General features: G+C 57.9%; 1 protein-coding gene across 2 annotated transcripts in view; it reads left to right on the top strand.

Moving 5' to 3' along the window:
* The first annotated feature begins 1,508 nt into the window (after window positions 1–1,508).
* UNKL (unk like zinc finger) overlaps window positions 1,509–17,101 on the top strand; it is a 31,017-nt gene continuing 15,424 nt past the window's right edge. For both annotated transcript variants that reach the window (XM_065923969.1, XM_065923967.1), the window contains exons 1-7: window positions 1,509–1,628; window positions 2,826–3,035; window positions 12,080–12,256; window positions 12,567–12,700; window positions 15,273–15,408; window positions 16,520–16,637; window positions 17,015–17,099. In XM_065923969.1, the coding sequence (XP_065780041.1) occupies window positions 1,552–1,628; window positions 2,826–3,035; window positions 12,080–12,256; window positions 12,567–12,700; window positions 15,273–15,408; window positions 16,520–16,637; window positions 17,015–17,099 (937 nt within the window). In that variant the 5' untranslated portion in view covers window positions 1,509–1,551. The remainder of the gene's footprint in view (window positions 1,629–2,825; window positions 3,036–12,079; window positions 12,257–12,566; window positions 12,701–15,272; window positions 15,409–16,519; window positions 16,638–17,014; window positions 17,100–17,101) is intronic.

The raw sequence follows: 17,101 nt of genomic DNA, 5'->3' as shown, positions 1-17,101 counted from the left end.
GTGGGTTGCCATTTCTTCCTTCAGGTGATCTTCCTGACCCAGGGACCGAAACCTTGTCTCCTGCATTGGCAGTCAGGTTCTTTAGCACTAGCACTGCTTTGGGAAGCCCCCTTCTTTGTTTAATTTGCATTAAAAAAAATTACTGGTGAGGTTGAACATTTAACTCGTCTTGGGAATTCCCCGGAGGTCCAATGGTTAGGACTCTGCAATCTCAGTGCCCTGAGGGCTCGGTTAAATTCCTGGTCGGTGAACTAAAATCCCACAAGCCACCCAGCCCTACAAAAAAAAAAAAAGTGTCTCTTATGCTACATATTTACAAAATAATGCACTCTGGGCCTGGGTTCTTCTTCCTCAAACGCACACCTTGTTTCTTCCTTCAGGGACCACTGAGTTGGACCTCCGTGTGAGTCTTGAAGGGGGGCGGGAGCGGGGATGGGGCGCGGATGCTGCCCGCCCGGGAGTCCCAGCTGTGTCTCCCTCTAGACTTCGCGCCTTTGGATTGTTTTTTAAAAATCAGCTCTATTGATATGCAGTTCATATTCACCCATTTAAAGTAAACAAGTAACGATGGCCCTATATGCAGGGCAGAAGGAGAGACGCAGAAGTACAGAACAGACTTTTGAACTCTGTGGGAGAAGGTGAGGGTGGGATGTTTTGAAAGAACAGCATGTATATTATCTGTGGTGAAACAGACCACCAGCCCAGGTGGGATGCATGAGACAAGTGCTCGGGCCTGGTGGGCTGGGAAGACCCAGAGGAATCGGGTGGAGAGGGAGGTGGGATGGGGGACTGGGATGGGGAATACGTGTAACTCTATGGCTGATTCATATCAATGTATGACAAAACCCACTGAAAAATTAAAAAAAAATAAAACTTTAAATGTGAAAAAAAAGTAAACAAGTGAAAATTTTTAGTACTTTCGCAGGGATCAACCACTACCACATTCTAATTTTAGGACCTGTTCGTACACCTAAAAGAACCCGGGTACCGGTGAGCAGCAGTCAGGCCTCTTTCCTCCCCCTTGTCTCCTACACCGAGCCCTAAGCAACTGGAGCACTCTTCGCGGTCTCAGCATCCGCATGGGGTCATAGAATGAGTGAAGGCGCGTGTGACAGCCGGGCCGCGCGGTCTTTACTCGGGACCTGTCCTCTGTCTCGGAGCTTGGAGTTGCGCAGGGCGCTGTCAGGCGTGCGGAGCGCGTGGGCAGCCGTGCTGGGGTGAAGGCTGCAGGGGAGCCGCGGACTGAGCGGGTGCAGGATGGGCCGTGAACGTGGACTTCGGGGACCCCGCGGGAGTGGGTGGGGGCGACCGGCCAGGACGGCGGGCTCCGGGGTGCGTGCGCGTCCCCTCCGGGCGCAGGGTGACCGGAGGCGTCCAGGGACTACAGCTCCGCGCAGGGCGCCGGATGGGGGCGTGGCGCGCGGGTGTGGCGTGGCGGGAGGGCGTGGCCGGCCGGGCGGGGGGCGCGGGTGGGCTCGACGAGGGGGGGAGATCCGGAGAGGCGGGGGCGGGCGCGCGCAGCGCATGCGCGCTGCATTGTTTTGACTGAAAATGCCGTCGGTTTCGAAAGCGGCGGCGGCGGCGCTGAGCGGGTCCCCCCCGCAGACAGAGAAGCCGACCCACTACAGGTCAGTGCCCCGGCCGGCCGCGGCAGGAGCGGAGGCGGGGCAGGGGGCGGCCCCGCGCTCCTCGGGCCCGCGCGCCCGCGCCCCCGCGCCCGTGGGCCTGGGAGCTGCCGCCGGGTGCGGCCTGGGGCCCCGCGCCGCCCCTCTCCCGGTTCCCCCGGCCCCCGCCTCTCACCTGCCGGCCCCTAGCCAGCTGGCCCCCCAGCCTCCGCGAGGTACCTGGGCTCTGGAGGGTGGACCGCCATCCTACTCGGCTGCCGCCGCCTGAGCTCAGGAGGCGGCGCCCAGGTTCTGGAGTGGCACCTGGGCTTGGGGGCTGGGGGACGGGGCCAGGGGTCCACGCACCTGGGTTGGGGACGGGAGAACAGCGCCTGGGGTCGTGGGTCGGGGTCGCCGAGAATGCGCCTGTGGTCGGGGATGGGGGACCGCGCCTGGGCTCGAGGGGAGGGCGGTCATCTGGACTCCGGCTGCCTCCTTGGCTCGGGGCGCGCTGCAGTCCCGGAGGTCGTGTCTGTGTTCCGTATGAGGGGGCTGCGCGCGGGGTCTGAGGGAACGCGCCTGAGATCCAGGAGATTCTCCTGGGATCTGGGGGAGCGGCCGCCTGGGACCGTCTGGAATCGGAGTGGGTGTCACGCCTGAGCTCCGAGATAGGCCAGTTGCGCCCTGGGCCAATCCGCGTCTGGATTCTGCAGGGTCGTGCCTAGGGTCGGGAACCGTGTCTGGGATTGGCGAACCATTCTTGGGATCCGAGGAACGCGCGTGGGTTTCCAGGGCGGCGGTGGAGGGGAGTGGAGGGAGACTGATGAGGGGAGAGGGAGGCGGGGCAAGGGGAGAGGGAAGGGAGGTGGGGAGGGGGTCTGAACTTGGGAGTGAGAGGTCGCCCCTGAGATTGGGGAATCACACCTGCGGTCTGGGATGGGTAGCTGTGCCTGGGGCCGAGGATGGGGGGCTCCGCCTGGGGCGGGGGACCGTGCCTGGGATTGGAGCTGGGGACTGCGCCTGAGGTCGGGATTGTGGGATCGTGTCTGGGGTCCCAGAAATGCGCCTGGGCCGGGGGAGCGGGGCGGGGGGCGGCAGAGTCGCGCCTGGGGTCGGGGCCTTCGGGCGCATGGGGTCCGACCCCTGCCCAGGAGTCCTCGGGCCGCCCGCCGGCGGCGGCGGCGGCGGCGGAAGCGACCCCAACGCTGTTTGTCTTTTTAGGTATCTAAAGGAGTTTAGGACAGAGCAGTGCTCCCTGTTTGTGCAGCACAAGTGCACCCAGCACAGGCCATTTACCTGTTTCCATTGGCATTTCCTAAATCAGCGTCGGCGCAGACCGCTCCGCAGGCGCGACGGCACTTTCAACTACAGCCCGGACGTGTACTGCTCCAAGTACGACGAGGCCAGCGGCGTGTGCCCGGACGGCGACGAGTGAGTGCGCGCGGCTGCGGGGCGGCGCGGCCCACACCCGGCGGGTGCGGACGCGGGCTTCCCGGCCCCTCGCGCCGGCAGGCCCCGTCTCCGCTTTGACGTTTACCCATGACCGCTGGTCTTGGTGAGGACATTTGCCAGCCAGTGCGGGAAGGACCGCGTGCGGCTGGGGGATAGCCCTTGCAGGGGGCAAACCGACTTTGCTGTGCTTCCCGCTTTGATCACGGCCCAGTTCTCTGAACCCCCTGCATTAGAACCAACCCTCACGAGGTACAGCTTTTGAGTTTAGGATCATTTTGTAGTCGTCTCTTGTTTTCTGGTCAGAGAGCTTGTTAGAAAGTTTGCTCACATTGTACACATGTATCCAGAATGACTTCTTGCTTGCTGTTTATATGTTTAATTTTTAAAGAATTGACAGGAGGGTTATTTGCAGACTGTCACTTGTATAACACTTTTAAAGTTTAAGAAATCCATGTTTTGTTTTGGTTGCTTTATTTTTTTTTACAAGTTTCCTAATGGTGTTATGAACAGATGTCTTCATTTTGAAGTATGTAGAATATGAAAACAAGGAAAGTAGAAGCTAGATTGTATGTTCATGAAGCCAGCAGAGATTGGTAGCAGGAGGTCTTGCTTTTTTCCTGTGGGCTGTGTGAGGAGAAAGGGCTGCGCCAGTCCCACCTGGAGGTGAGGCGGCGGTGCTGTGCCCCAGGGCCTCTTGGAAAAAACGTCTAGGGTTCAGCTTCTGTCAGATCCAAGTCTGATTTGGGGGAGGTCTTTTTGGTTTCTCGGGGGATTCCCTGGTGGCTCAGATATTAAAGAATCTGCAATGCGGGAGACCCAGGTTCAATCCCTGGGTCGGGAAGATCCCCTGGAGAAGGGCATGGCAACCCACTCCAGTACTCTTGCCTGGAGAATCCCATGGATGGAGGAGCCTAGCAGGCTACAGTCCGTGGTGTCACAGAGTCAGACACAACTGAGCGACTAATGCTAATCGATAAATATTTTAAAGTCTTTCTTGAATCTGCTGCAGTGTTGTTTCTGCTTTCTGCTTTGGTTCCTGGGCCCTGGGGCATGTGGGATCATACCCACACCACCTGTGTTGGATGGTGTAGTCTAACCACTGGACCATTAGGGAAGTTTCCTGTTTTTCACTTAAAAAATGCTTAGGTCCAGGGAGTAAACTTTTGATCTATGGTGATCATCTTAAAAACTCTGTCTACTTCCTGAGAGGTTTTTAGTTGAACACCAGATAGTCAAATAAGGTTGTTAAGGCAGCCTGGAGCCTATGGAAATAATGTAACTGGTTCCATTTTGGTTAAGATGGTATTATATTCTGTGAGGTCTTTAAAGTACGTTACTTAATTGCATCTTGAGCTGCTGTTTCCTGCAAATGGGTGTTCTGAAGAGAGATGTTTCTGTCTAGCTAAGGCTTAGTCCCTGGCCCCTCATTTCCCTTGGCCATGTCAGTCACCTCTCCTGAACGTAAGTCTTGTGTTGCCCCCAAGGGACCACTGATGAGACCCTGGTGCAAAGATCTAGTCACCTAGCTGGTGTGACCCCATTCCAGAGTCCAGGATGGGAGACTGATTGGCAGTATTCATGGATGATGAAAAGAAAGCGAATATTAGTGGCTGTTTTGGGTTCCAGAGTCTGAATGGCCTGGTATCGATTCAGATCCATTGCTGGGCATCGGGGTAGGGTCCAGTTCCTATGGGATGAAGAGTACTTCGGTGAACACCTACCTGGTGATGGTCCTTTTAAGCTGGCTTTAAATGTTAATTCAATAGTATTGCAGTTTATTATAAAAATGTTAACATGGGAAATCCCCTGGTGGTCCAGTGTCAGGACTGCACACTTCTACTGCCAAGGGCCCAGGCTCAGTCCCTGGTGGAGGAACTAAGATCCCACAAGCGGGGCAGCACGGCCGGGGCTGGGGGTGGGAATACTTGTAGCCTGAGTAGCATGCAGGTCATCACGGAGAAGAGTGGGATTACAGTGGGTGTCTGATGCTGTTTTGGGTGTATCCTGTGTACATGTACACATGAAAGTACATGTGTGTCTTAAAGATTTCCTTTGCGACTTTTGTTGAGCGAGTGAGATGACTTGCTTCAGCCCCACAGGAAGTGTCTGACAGGCCAGACGTCTCCCCTGAGAGTCTCTCGTTAGCAGTCACCGCTCATTCAGCCTGAGATGGACTTTCCTGGAGTCTGTCCTGTTGAATTACAAATTCTGGCTCATGCAGGGTTGCCATGGGATCTGTAAATAGACTCTACCCTTCAGAGCAGGGGACCAGCCTCCTCCCTTTTATTTCAGTTCATTGGTTCTTGAAATGTCTATTTTGGGCTTTTATAGGACCAACCTAATACTGTAAATCAAGAATATGTATCAGAGAGCAAAGACCCTTCAGCCGGCTCAGGTGACTTGTGCGTCCAAAGTGGTTCTACCAGTCTGATGGGGGAACCGTGGGACTGAGCCACGGGCAGGAGCGGGGACCCCCGAGAAGGCTGGCATCCCTAATGTCAGCTCCTGTGCTAGGCAGGTGGTCATCCTCCCCTCTTGCTGTTGCCCCTTCTCCTGAGGCGCCCTCCCCACTTGTCCCCACTACCCCCAGTGAGAACTCCAGCTGTCCCTGGGTAGCCCCCCAACCCTTCCCCTGGGCACACCCCTCCACCCCGCCGTCACCCCTTTCTCCCAGCAGCAGTCACCCTCCTCTCTGTCACCCCTCCTCCCTGGCCCCCGCTCCGCCCCCAGTGGACACCCTGTGGCCACGCCCCTTCCCCCCCCCCCCCCCCCCCGGCGCTTCGGCGTCTGGCCGCGGGGTCACGTGGCCCCGCTCCGCCCCCGTGGGAACCGGCCTCCCCGCAGCGGGGCCTCAGGGTGGACTGCGTGCCTTGCTCACTCCGGAGTCGGCCCGGCGCTGCCTCCGACCTCGGGGTCGGGCCCGCAGCCCAGGGTGCGTGTTACCCCCCCCCCCCACCCCCGTGCGGATCCGTCTCAGGTATTCCCTGGCCTGACGCTTCGAGGAAAGCGGCGCGGGCCGCGTGGCCGGAGGCCTCTCCAGGTCAGCCGCCCGCTGAGAGCTGTCCGAGAGCGGCCCGGGCCCCCAGCTGGTCCTGCTCGCGGGGCTTTCCACCCGGGACCCGCTGTGCTTCCGCTCCTCGGAGACCTTGTATCCCTCCTGTGCTTGTAAAGGGGGGCAGGTGCGACTACAGAGGTCGGTTCCTCCAGGAGTCCGAGGGGCCCCTCCTGGAAATGTTTTCATTGGCAAACAATACAAGCGGGCCCCAACTCTGCCCGGTACAAAGTTGCCTCCCTCTTTTCCTGATAACCCTCCTTCTGCCGAAGGCAGGCTGCCCGTGGTGACCTTCCAGGCCCCACGTTTAACAGATATTTTCTTGGTTTTGGTAAGAAGTGGGCTGCCTGGCTCCTGTGCTGTAAGTTGCCAGGTTGGCTCTAGAAGCCTGCCTGCCTGCAGGGCTCCCTGCGTGGCTGCACCAGCAGGCCCAGTGCTCTCCCCACTGCACCGGGGGCATCTGGGAACACCAGCCCCATTGCCTCTGCGATGATGTGTGATTTTGGGACCTTCCACCTGTGAATCTGGGCACTGTGGGAGCTTGCTGACCTACAGAAACTTTTCTACATGCCCAAGGCTTGATGTGCCTGTTGTATCATACGGGTCTTTAGTCTGGCCTCTCTGCTGAGAGATGCTCTTGTCATGTTTAAAGAGTCGGGTGTCCTGGGACCCAAGGCTTAGGTGAAAGTCCATTCACTGCAGGAGGGTTATAAACTCTTGGTGTTAAACCGACTTTATGAGGAAACTCTGCTTGGGCTTTTGGGGGTGAGGTGAAAGCCAAGGGCAGGCTGGGAACATCAGAGCAGAATATTTAGGAGTTGTGTGTGCTCAGTCATGTCCAACTCTGTGTGACCCCATGGACTGTAGCCCACCAGGCACCTCTGTCCATGGGTTCTCCAGGCAAGAATACTGTAGTAGGTTGCCATTTCCTCCTCCAGAGAATCTTCCCCACCCAGGGATCAAACCTGTGTCTCCTGCATTGCAGGCAGATTTTTTACCACTGAGCCACCTGGGAAGCCCTGTTTAGGAGTCAGGGGCTACTTAACAGTCTCGAGGAAGACACAGGCTTTACAAGTCGGCCAACTTAAGGACATTACAATCAGGTGACTGAGTTGGATCTGTGAGAGACCAGTAGGTAGAAGAGCTAGAAGAATGTGAGAGTGACGTTAGCACTTCAGTCTGTCCTGCACTGAGTGAAAGGCGACGCTGAGAAGGCGAGAGCGCTGGTGCTCCTTGGTGGTGAGTGGGGAGATGGCTGCTGCAGGGACAGGGTCCCTGGAGAGGATGGCAGCTGGAGGGGGGGGGGGCGCAGAGGAGGGCGGTGGACATTGTCGGGCAGATGGTCCACGTTAGGGATTAATGAGGGGTGGCTGGCCTGGCTCGGAAGTCCAGGGAAGCCCTTGGAAAGCAGAGGCTGGGGGTGCAGAGGACGGCTGTGTCAGCATGGGGTTAGCTGCCAGCCCCCCACTCCTGGTGTTGGAGAGGAGACTCTCAAGCGTCTCCCCACAAGACCCCCCTTTTGTTCATCCCCCTATTCCCCTGCCCCCAGCTGGGTGTGGTCCACAGGTCTTCCTTTTCCCATTTTTCTGCTGCCACTCACTTCCATTCCCACTCCTTGAGGACCAGGAGAGAATCACGTTGTGCTCGAGGGTCCCTCTGAGCCCAGTGGTCGCACCATCACCTGGGGATTCGCCCTCAGTTTGGACCCACAGTTCCCACCAGCCCAGATGGTTCAGATGGTTCTGATGTGCTCCGGCCTGGCTTGCTGACTGGTGTCAGCAGAGTGGCACTGAGTCTGTGGGTCCACCATTGCTTGGGGTGAGTTGCAGGAAGGAACTCCTGCAGCCATGTTCCTCTCTACCCCTCCCTCCTGGTTCCAGCGGCTCCAGAGCCTCACAGCAGACCTGTGTCTGATACATGCCCCTGCACCACGGCATCCACGGAGCCCTGCATTAATTACACTGAATGGGTCACTGGTTGGTTGGGTTTGGCAGCTATGGGCACCGCCCTGAATTTGGTGGGCTGTGGGACCGAGTCACATTACACGTGCTGCCAGGCTGTCAGTGCCCCAGGGGGTGGATGACTGAACTCCTGTGGCGAGGAAGCACCTGCCTGCCGTGTTGACCTGACCCCTGGGGTCCCCTGGCCCCTTCTGCACTTCAGTGAGGGCCTAGGTTTGGTCCCTTTTGTCTCTTAGATGATCTTAGTGTCTATTAGTTGTTCAGTCATGTCCAACTCTTTACGACCCCATGGACTGTAGACCCCCAGGCTCCTCTGTCCATGGGATTCTCCAGGCAAGAATACTGGAGTGGGTTGCCATTCCCTTCTCCAGGGAATCTTCCCAGCCCAGCAGTTGAACCCAGGTCTCCTGCATTATAGGCAGATTCTTTACCATCTGAGCCGCCAGGGAAGCCCTTTAGATGTTCTTAGGTGAAGCCATTTTCTATTCATTAAATGTTCTCCAATATCTTAATCTCAGCTCATGCTTTCAAGCCGTGTAATAAGCAGAGGTGACATGCCCCTAGTGAAATAATAATGTGCTAGGGAGAGGGGGGACCTTGGCTGGGTTCTGGTTGCCATGGAGATGGTACTGGCAAAGAAACAAAACGATGCTAAGAGTGGACCTGAGGGACCGCTAGGAAATGGGAGGGGTGTGACACCCACCACATTCACTCCCTGGGTCTGGGGGGTTCCCGCAGCCTCTGCCACAGCCTGTGTCAGCCCGTTGGTGGTGCTCACAGTCCTGTGGTCCTGCTCGGGCTGTTGTGCAGGCTTACTTCCACAGACAGACCTGCAGGTGCTGCCTCGGCTCTGGCCCCCTCCCCAGACTCTGGAATTCTCTTCCTTTAAACGTACAGTAGATGAGTGTTTCTGTAGATTGGAACTGTTTTTGCAGAATTGCTGTTTTCCTATTTAAGTCGTTTTATCTTTTGTTTATTTTTTTCATTTTATCTTTTATTGAAGCAAAACACAACCTTAAACTTGTCGGCTTAGCTCTTTTACGTGCATAGTGTAGCGGCGTTGAGTTCATTCACAGTGTCGTGCAGCCGTCGTCACCGTCCACCTCCAAAACTTCTCCATCTTCAAACCGAAACTACGTCCCCATGAAACAGCCCTTCCTTCCATAATTTCTGATGGAAGCAGATGGTATGTCTGCATTCTTGCCCCTCCCCCACCTTCCGATGTAAACTGCAGGGCGCTGAGCTTCCTTGGTGCTTTTCCCTCGCGGTGCCTCCTGGCTCCCCTCCCGAAGCCCTCCACGCAGACCGCCAGCTCCTACAGACCACCAGCTTGCTCCTCTGCCTTTGCGGAGCTCCCTTGGTGTCTGTCCCACAATTCGGTTGTCTCCAGCCTTTGGCGATTAGAGACAGCACATCGCTCTGTCTGCTGGTCTGTCTGTGACGGTTACTGTGACAGAGGGTAGGGGCACGCATCCTCTGGGTGCCTGTCACTGGCCGGCAACAGTGTCCCTTGGCTGTCACCCTGCTCCCGGGGTTCTGTCCGGAACATGTGGGCCTCCAGGTGAGTGAAGTGCTCCAGACCCTTTGCATTTTCACTGATGTAAGTTCCTGGTTCGTTTCTCTAGCTATCGTCCTGTGTGTTTCTGGTCCCTAATTCTACATTCTTTATTTGTTAGTGATATCAGTCTGTACATTAATGGAAAAATTGGGGGGTCCTTGTTCTAGAACAGGCTCCCTGGTGTGGCAGAGGCTGCTCCCTGACAGCTCTCCTCTCTGGGGCCCCAGGGACTGCGTCATCCAGAGATGCGCAGGGGTGCTGGGAGGAGCTTGAGATGTGAGATGCAACTCTGAGGGAGGGATTTTAAAGCAGCCTGCACCTGCACCTAACACAGTAAAACTCCTAAGGAGATGTCTGACCGTTTCACTCACACTCCCTGAAAACTGTTCCTTGGGACTTGTTGCTGGGAACATGGAGGAGACAGCTCATATTCGGGCATGTAGAGCACAGTCAGCACGCGGAGTGTTTCCTTTTTCATATCTGTATGCGAGACAGTAATATTCAAGTTTTTCCTTTTCTTTTTTGCAAAGTGGGGACCAGCTTGACCTGTAACCCGCTTTTTCCACCTTCTGGTTTTCCTTTTTCTCACGAGAACGAGGACGGGCTCCCCCTGGGATTGCCCAGAAGTGTTTATGCGGAGGTAATTGGAGAAATCACCTCACTTTCAGTCCCCACCACTTGCAAGAGGGTGCGGTCCATCCCCCCCCCCACCCCGTGTCCATGTGAGGAGTCCTTGGGCTGGCCGGGTTCTGTCCTCTTGAACTGGATGCTGCCACGCAGGTGAAATGCCACAGGCCAGCCAGGTGTGACCTGTGACACGTGTCCCTGTCCGTGTGTGTGTTTCACTAACAAACGTGGGGAGCAGCTCTTGCTTTCTTTTTTGGACTTTAAGTTGTGATAACATCCTTCAAGTTTGCCATTTTAGCTATTTTTAAATGTGGAATTTAGCATCATTAATTACATTCAAAATAGTGTACAACCACCGTCTATTTCCGGATTCTTTCTCTCAGACAGAAGCTCTGCCCTCTCACACACTCATTCCCCCCCCCCCCCCGGGCCCCATTGTCCTTCCCGCTGCTGTGGAAGTGACTGCTTTAGGGCCCTCGTGTGAAATGACCCCCACAGTGTGTGTCCCCCGGTGTCTGGCTTGGTTCCCATAACGTGACGTGTTCAGGGTTCATCCCCTTTGCAGCCGTGTCCACGCTCACTCCGTTGTCCGCATGGACCACGCCTTGCTCATCTGTCCATCAGTTGGTGGACACTTCATTTGTCTCTAGCTTTAAGCTCTCTCGTGTCTCTGGTCCTGGGGGCACAAGTATCTCCTCAAGACCCCGGCTCCTCCGGGAGTGCTTCCCGAAGGCGTCCCTTCGGGGCCCGCAGCATTTACCTTCTGCCTGGTGGCTGCAGGGCCCCCGGTGTCCTCCCTGCCTCCTGCCTCCTGCCCATGGCCTGCACGCCTGAGGGGTGGTCAGGTCTGGGGTGAGCCGCTGAACTCGGAGCCTGTTTCTTCATCTTCTGAGATAGCTATGTTTGCTATAGATAGATCTATATAGATCTATCTATATAGATATAGATAGATATGCTTGCCCCTCAGTTGCTTTCCTTTTACCCTTGGTCTTGTCCATCCATCTGTGCTCTGCCCAGGAGCCCCCCGCACCCCCACAGGTGCTCCCAGCACCCGGGTCCATGGCTTGCCTGCCAGCGAGGCAGGAGTGGGCCTTTTCCAAGCCCCACACGGTGCTGCCTTGCCATCTCGGGGAGGGGCCGAGGGCCATGTACTCAGACCTGGGGGCCTGCAGCTGTGCCCTGCATCAACCTCGGGCTGTCTGGGGGCTGTTCAGAGGGGCGCCCGTGGCTTTTGTCTGGAGGGACGAACCTAGAAGTGGGCTCATTCCCGCCATGTGTGTGCTGGGACCGTCCATGCCGTCTCACTGCTGACACCTCCTGTGTGGGACCGTTGACTCTGGCCTTGACCCTGACCCCTGGTGCTCCCAGAGCCGCCCATGGCTCTCCCTGGACGTGTGGGGCTCTGGGCCTTTGTGTGGCCCCAAGGATGCTGCCCCATCCTCCCCCAGCCGCCTCTCCCCGACTTGTCCCCCACAGCGTCCTCCAGCACCGCCTCCGCCAAGGGGTCCCCAAAAACACCTGGATGGGAGGAGGGAGAGGCTGCCAGCCACTTGTCTGATGGGAATTTTGTTTTCCACTTGATTCAAAAAATCATGAAGGGTGGTTTTCTGGGAGCTTGGGTGTTGTACTTTCCTCCCACATGTCGTCAAGGGCTGTGGGGTCTGCGGGCCATGTGAGGGGTCTGGGGCAGGGACAGGGCTCTGGCGCTGTTCACCCTCGAACTGGGGCAGGCGTCTGGGAAAAGCCAACACGAGCAAGCCAGCCGGGGGCAGGTGGACGTCACGGTGGCCACGGGGCCCCGACGCGCACCGTCCTCTGCCCCCAGGTGTCCGTACCTGCACCGGACGACGGGGGACACGGAGCGCAAGTACCACCTGCGCTACTACAAGACCGGCACCTGCATTCACGAGACGGACGCGCGTGGCCACTGCGCCAAGAACGGGCCGCACTGCGCCTTTGCCCACGGCCCTCTGGACCTGCGGCCACCCGTGTGTGACGTCCGGTGAGTGGCCGTCCTACTAGGAGCGCTCTGCTCCCCCGGCCTTGGGCTTCACCTGCCTCCAGTGGCTCTTCCGGGGCCTGGATTTTATTCCTAAGGAGAAAGTGACCCGCTGCTGTCCTGCTGACCTGGGCATGGGGAGCTCAGACATCTCAGGTGCTTGGCTCTGAGGCTGCTGGGGTTTGAGTCAAGATGGTCTTCCTGGGACAGACACGCATAGGGGGCTCCATAAAGGGACAGAACCCGTGACCGTCTCACTGTCCGAGGCTTCGGACGGGCCGCAGTGCTGTGACCGCGCGTTGTTTGGTTTCAGGGAGCTGCAGGCGCAGGAAGCCCTGCAGAACGGCCAGCTCGGTGCTGGGGATGGAATCCCTGACCTGCAGCCCGGGGTCCTGGCCAGCCAGGCCCTGATGGAGAAGATCCTGGGAGAGGACCCCCGGTGGCAAGGTAACCCCACAGCTGTCACTGTCTGCAGAGCGCCTGCACAGTGGGCTTCGAGACCAGGCTCCATGCGCACTGGCCCCTGTCACCACCCCCGCTCGTGGGTCTGGTCCCTGGGCCACTTGGGGACAGGACTGCATGGTGGCCCCTGCTCCTGCGGGGCATCTGGTCCTGGAGCCGGCCTGCTTCCCGGCAGCCTCACAGGTGATGGGCACGGCCAGCAAGTGGTTTTAATTGTGAAACACTCACAACATAAATCTTCCATTTTAACCATCTCAGCATCATAGGTCATGGCGTTTGGTGCGTCCACAGTGTGTGAGGGCGTCATCTCTGGTTCCCGAACATTCCGTCACCTCAGACAGAAACCCCTGCCTGTTAGTGGTCCCCCTTCACAGCCCTGGCCTGGCTCTGCCTCCATGGGGCCGCCTGTTTGATGCTTCTCTTGGGCGGTGTGGTTTTAAGAGACGCCCCCCGCTCCCTGCCACCCTTAAGTTAGGCCAGCATGTCTCCTCGGAAGCTTCGCACACACTTCAGGCTGCCTCACTTCAGTGTTGAGTTCCCTACGAAGGTCTTTTCCCCTGCTCACTGAATCCTGAGCCGCCCTGGGCCCAGGCATGTGTCTGTAACGGTGGCCGCCCAGGCCTTCTTAGGACGGGCCTCGCAGTCAGCTGTCAGCGTGCTGGTCCAGCCCTGCCGTGTCCCCCGGGGAGAGGCTGCCACAGAGGAAGGGCCGCCCGTGGCCCCCACCTGCCGGCAGCTCAGGGTTTATCATTCAGCAGAACAGCCGTCTTGTGTCGCAGCCCCTCAGCCCCCTGGTTCGAGACCCCAGCTCACCCATGCGCTCCGACTGGCGGCCCGGGTTGGGGTGTGAGTGCCCCCGTCACCATCGGGCAGGCTGAGCTTGAAGAAGGGAAGTGGGAGGAGGCGCCGGGCCAGGCCCAGTGACTTGCAGCCCTGTGGTATGGGTTTTTAAGGAGCAGATTTTCTTTCTTAGGGAAGTTCTTAGTGCCTCCAGAACACCTAGCATTGATGCGGTAACATTTGTTGCAGTTGACAGCCAGGATTGATATAAGATCGTAAGCTAGCCAGCTTACCCCAGGCTTCTCTCCTGCCTTGTGCGTCCTGCGGGTTTGGGTGGATGTGTGATGACCCGGATCCTCCCGTTAGGATGTCACTGCCCTCAGATGCTCTCTGATCCGCGGCTGGCCTCCCCCCCCCTGCCGGCCGCCGCCCTTTCACCCCATGGTCCTATCATACGGTTGGGACCACGGTGCTCAGCCCTTGCGCTTGGTGCTGTATGTGCGGGGGTCCCTGTGTCTCTCCAGGGCTTGGTAGTGTCGTCTTATTGCTGAAGAGGTCTGGGGGCTTGTTCATCCATCACCCTCTGCTGGGTGTCCGCAGCCCCTGGGACTCTCAGATGCTGTCACGCCGCCTGCTTCCTTGTGGTTCATGCCATGCAGCGCAGGACCTCTGTCTGTTGGAGGCCCTCAGTCAGTGCTTGCCAACAAAGAAGCTTACAGTTTTTATTTTCTCAAAATCACGTTTTCTGTTCAAACTCTTTTTGTCCTCGGCATGCCCTGCTGTGTGGTTCATGTTTCTTGTCATTTAATCAGTTATTCGGAACTGAGTTTGGCCTGGTGGGGGAGGGGCCATTAAACTTGGGCGTGGAAGCGTGTCCTGGGGGTCGGCACAGCACCCCCCTGCCCTGGCCTTTCCTGCGACATCTTGACGGTCAGCCCCACTGGGCAAGTGTGGTTATAAACATTGGCGTTTGTAAAAAAAAAAAAATAAATAAAGGGAGGGTCAATTATTAACCAGTCCAAAGAAAGTGAAAGTCGCTCAGTTGTGTCTGATCGACCCCATGGACTGTCCGTGGAATTCTCCAGGCCAGAGTACTGGAGTGGACAGCCATGCCCTCCTCCAGGGGATCTTCCCCACCCAGGGATTGAACCCAGGTCTCCCGCATTGCCCAGGAATTGGTATTATTTTAAAAAACCTCCATTTATTGGATACGGCTTGTAAATAACCCCTGGTAGGTTTTTATTTTTGCTTTGTGAGAAAATTCGGATAACATGAAATGAACCATTTCGAAAACAGGCTTTATTTCTCAGGGCAGGTTTAGGGTCCACGTTGTGGGATGCTCGGGGGCTTCTCGCACGGCTAGTGCCTCCCCACAGGCAGTGGCCCCACGGCTGTCACAGCGTCACCTTCGGGTCAGACCGAGGCTTTTACAAGTGCATTTTGGAGGTTTCTAGTCTGCTCAGTGTTGGGCATGCTTCACCTTCATCCGGTTCTAAAACTCTGATCTCCCCGAAGCAGCCCCGGCCACTCTCCGCCGCGGGTTTGCCTGTCCTGGATGCTTCCTTTAGATAGGATCAGATGGTGCCTTCCGTGTCCACTGCTCTTGCTGACCACGCGTGTCTGGCCCGCTCACGGCTCACCCATGTGGCACATGCGTCTGTGCTCCGCTCTTCCACGACCATGTGGCGTTTCTTGTCATCTGCCCAGAGATACCTGTGGCTGCGTGGCTGCCGTGAGCAGGCGTGCGCACGTCCCCGTGTGGACCCCTGTCTTGCAGACACCAACTTTGTGCTGGGCAGCTACAAGACGGAGCAGTGCCCCAAGCCACCGCGTCTGTGCCGCCAGGGCTACGCCTGCCCGCACTTCCACAACAGCAGGGACCGGCGACGGGATCCCCGGCGGTTCCAGTACAGGTGAGCCCAGGCCCCGGACCCCAGGTCGCCCCTCTGCCGGGCTCACGTCCGGCTCGAGGCTCTGCTTTAGGCAGCGGCCCCTACGCTCCCTTCACCCTCCCTGGGGGCCCCATGGTCCAGGGATGCCAGCCCAGCAGATGCCCACACGGCGGCAGGTGTGGTCAGGGTGTGGCACCTCTGTTTCCCTGCCCTCCCACCCCATGGCCTGTGCGCCCTCTGGTGAGGGTGCCTGCTGGTGCGGGTCGGCCCTGACGAGGCTGGGAGTCCCGGCGCCCACGACCACCTCAGGTTGTGGGTTTGGGCCTCACCTGTGGTCATGCACCTGGTCAGTCCTGATCTCTTCCTGGGCCATCTCCTCCTCCCTCCAGCTGTGCTCACCTTGGTGCCCGGCTCATCCTTTGGTTTGCCAACATGCCACACAGGCCCGGTACTGGGCAGGGTGGGCCTGGGGGCGCAGAATCCCCAGGGGTGTCCGGGCATCTGGGCCCTCACTTGCCCCTCCTTTGGGTCCCCAGCTCTGTGTCCAGCTTGTTCCTTGAGCAAAGAGTCACTCTCCAATCATCTGACACTGCTTCGCATGCCTCACTTGGCCTTAAAGAGATCTGTTTATGACAGTTACTTTGCTGAGTGGTTTAATGAAAGTTGAGGGTGTCACCTTGAGAAGGTGAAATAAATTTTACTGCATATAGAAAGGACAGAAAATTGTAAAATGTGTCCTATTTCCCACAGAGAAGTTTAAAATAAACTGCATGCAATAACGCTGCTGGGGAGCACCTGGAGCGTGGAGGAGGTTATTAGGGTTTTCCTGTTTTGGGACCCAGGTCTCAGGTTCAGTGTTGAAGCAGTCTGGCAGGGAGACAGAGGGTGTTGTCCCGGGTGGGCCGGGGCGGGGTTGGACCTGATCTCCCAGATGCTGCAGGAGGCCTGGCTGAGTCTCAGGGGCACTGGGGCTCTGACTCAGACTCACCTCACACTTTGTGGAAAATGAAAATGGGCTCCCGAATGCCTTCCGGGCTTCCCTGGACGCCAGTCCTGGTGAGGGAGGGCCAGAGTGTCCGGGGCTGGCGCACGCGGGAAGGCCGTCTATCTGCCTGACCCCTCCTTGCCGCAGGTCCACGCCCTGCCCCAGCGTGAAGCACGGTGACGAGTGGGGCGAGCCGTCCCGGTGCACGAGCGGGGACAGCTGTGCGTACTGCCACTCGCGCACGGAGCAGCAGTTCCACCCTGAGGTATGGGTGCCCGCGGGGGGCTCGCGGTCTTCTCGGGGCATGCGCTGTGGCCGCTCAGCAGGCCCTCTGTGGGCACCTGATGGCTGGCGGGCACTGAGCCAGGTGCATCTTTCAGGAAACGCCCAGCGGCCGAGCTGACCTGGAGGGTGGCTTCAAGGACAGGCGCCACAGGAGTGGCCTGGGCCCCTGTGGTTCCCGGGGCCTCTGGGAGGGATCGGGGGGCGGCGGGAGGCATGCTGTCCACATCCATCTTCTTCAGGAGACCCCGTTGTGGTGTGTTTCTTTGAGCTCTGCGTCATGACCCGTTTGGCTCTGGGCCTCCCGTGGACACAGGTCTCCAGTCCGGGGCTCTATGTGCTTTCACCCTTGTTTCCTAGATCTACAAGTCGACCAAGTGCAACGACATGCGCCAGACCGGGCACTGCCCCCGGGGCCCCTTCTGCGCCTTTGCGCACGTGGACAGT

The sequence above is a fragment of the Muntiacus reevesi genome, chromosome 2 (genome assembly GCF_963930625.1).
Source record: "Muntiacus reevesi chromosome 2, mMunRee1.1, whole genome shotgun sequence".
Taxonomy (NCBI): domain Eukaryota; kingdom Metazoa; phylum Chordata; class Mammalia; order Artiodactyla; family Cervidae; genus Muntiacus; species Muntiacus reevesi.
This window is presented reverse-complemented; position numbering and strand designations above follow the sequence as displayed.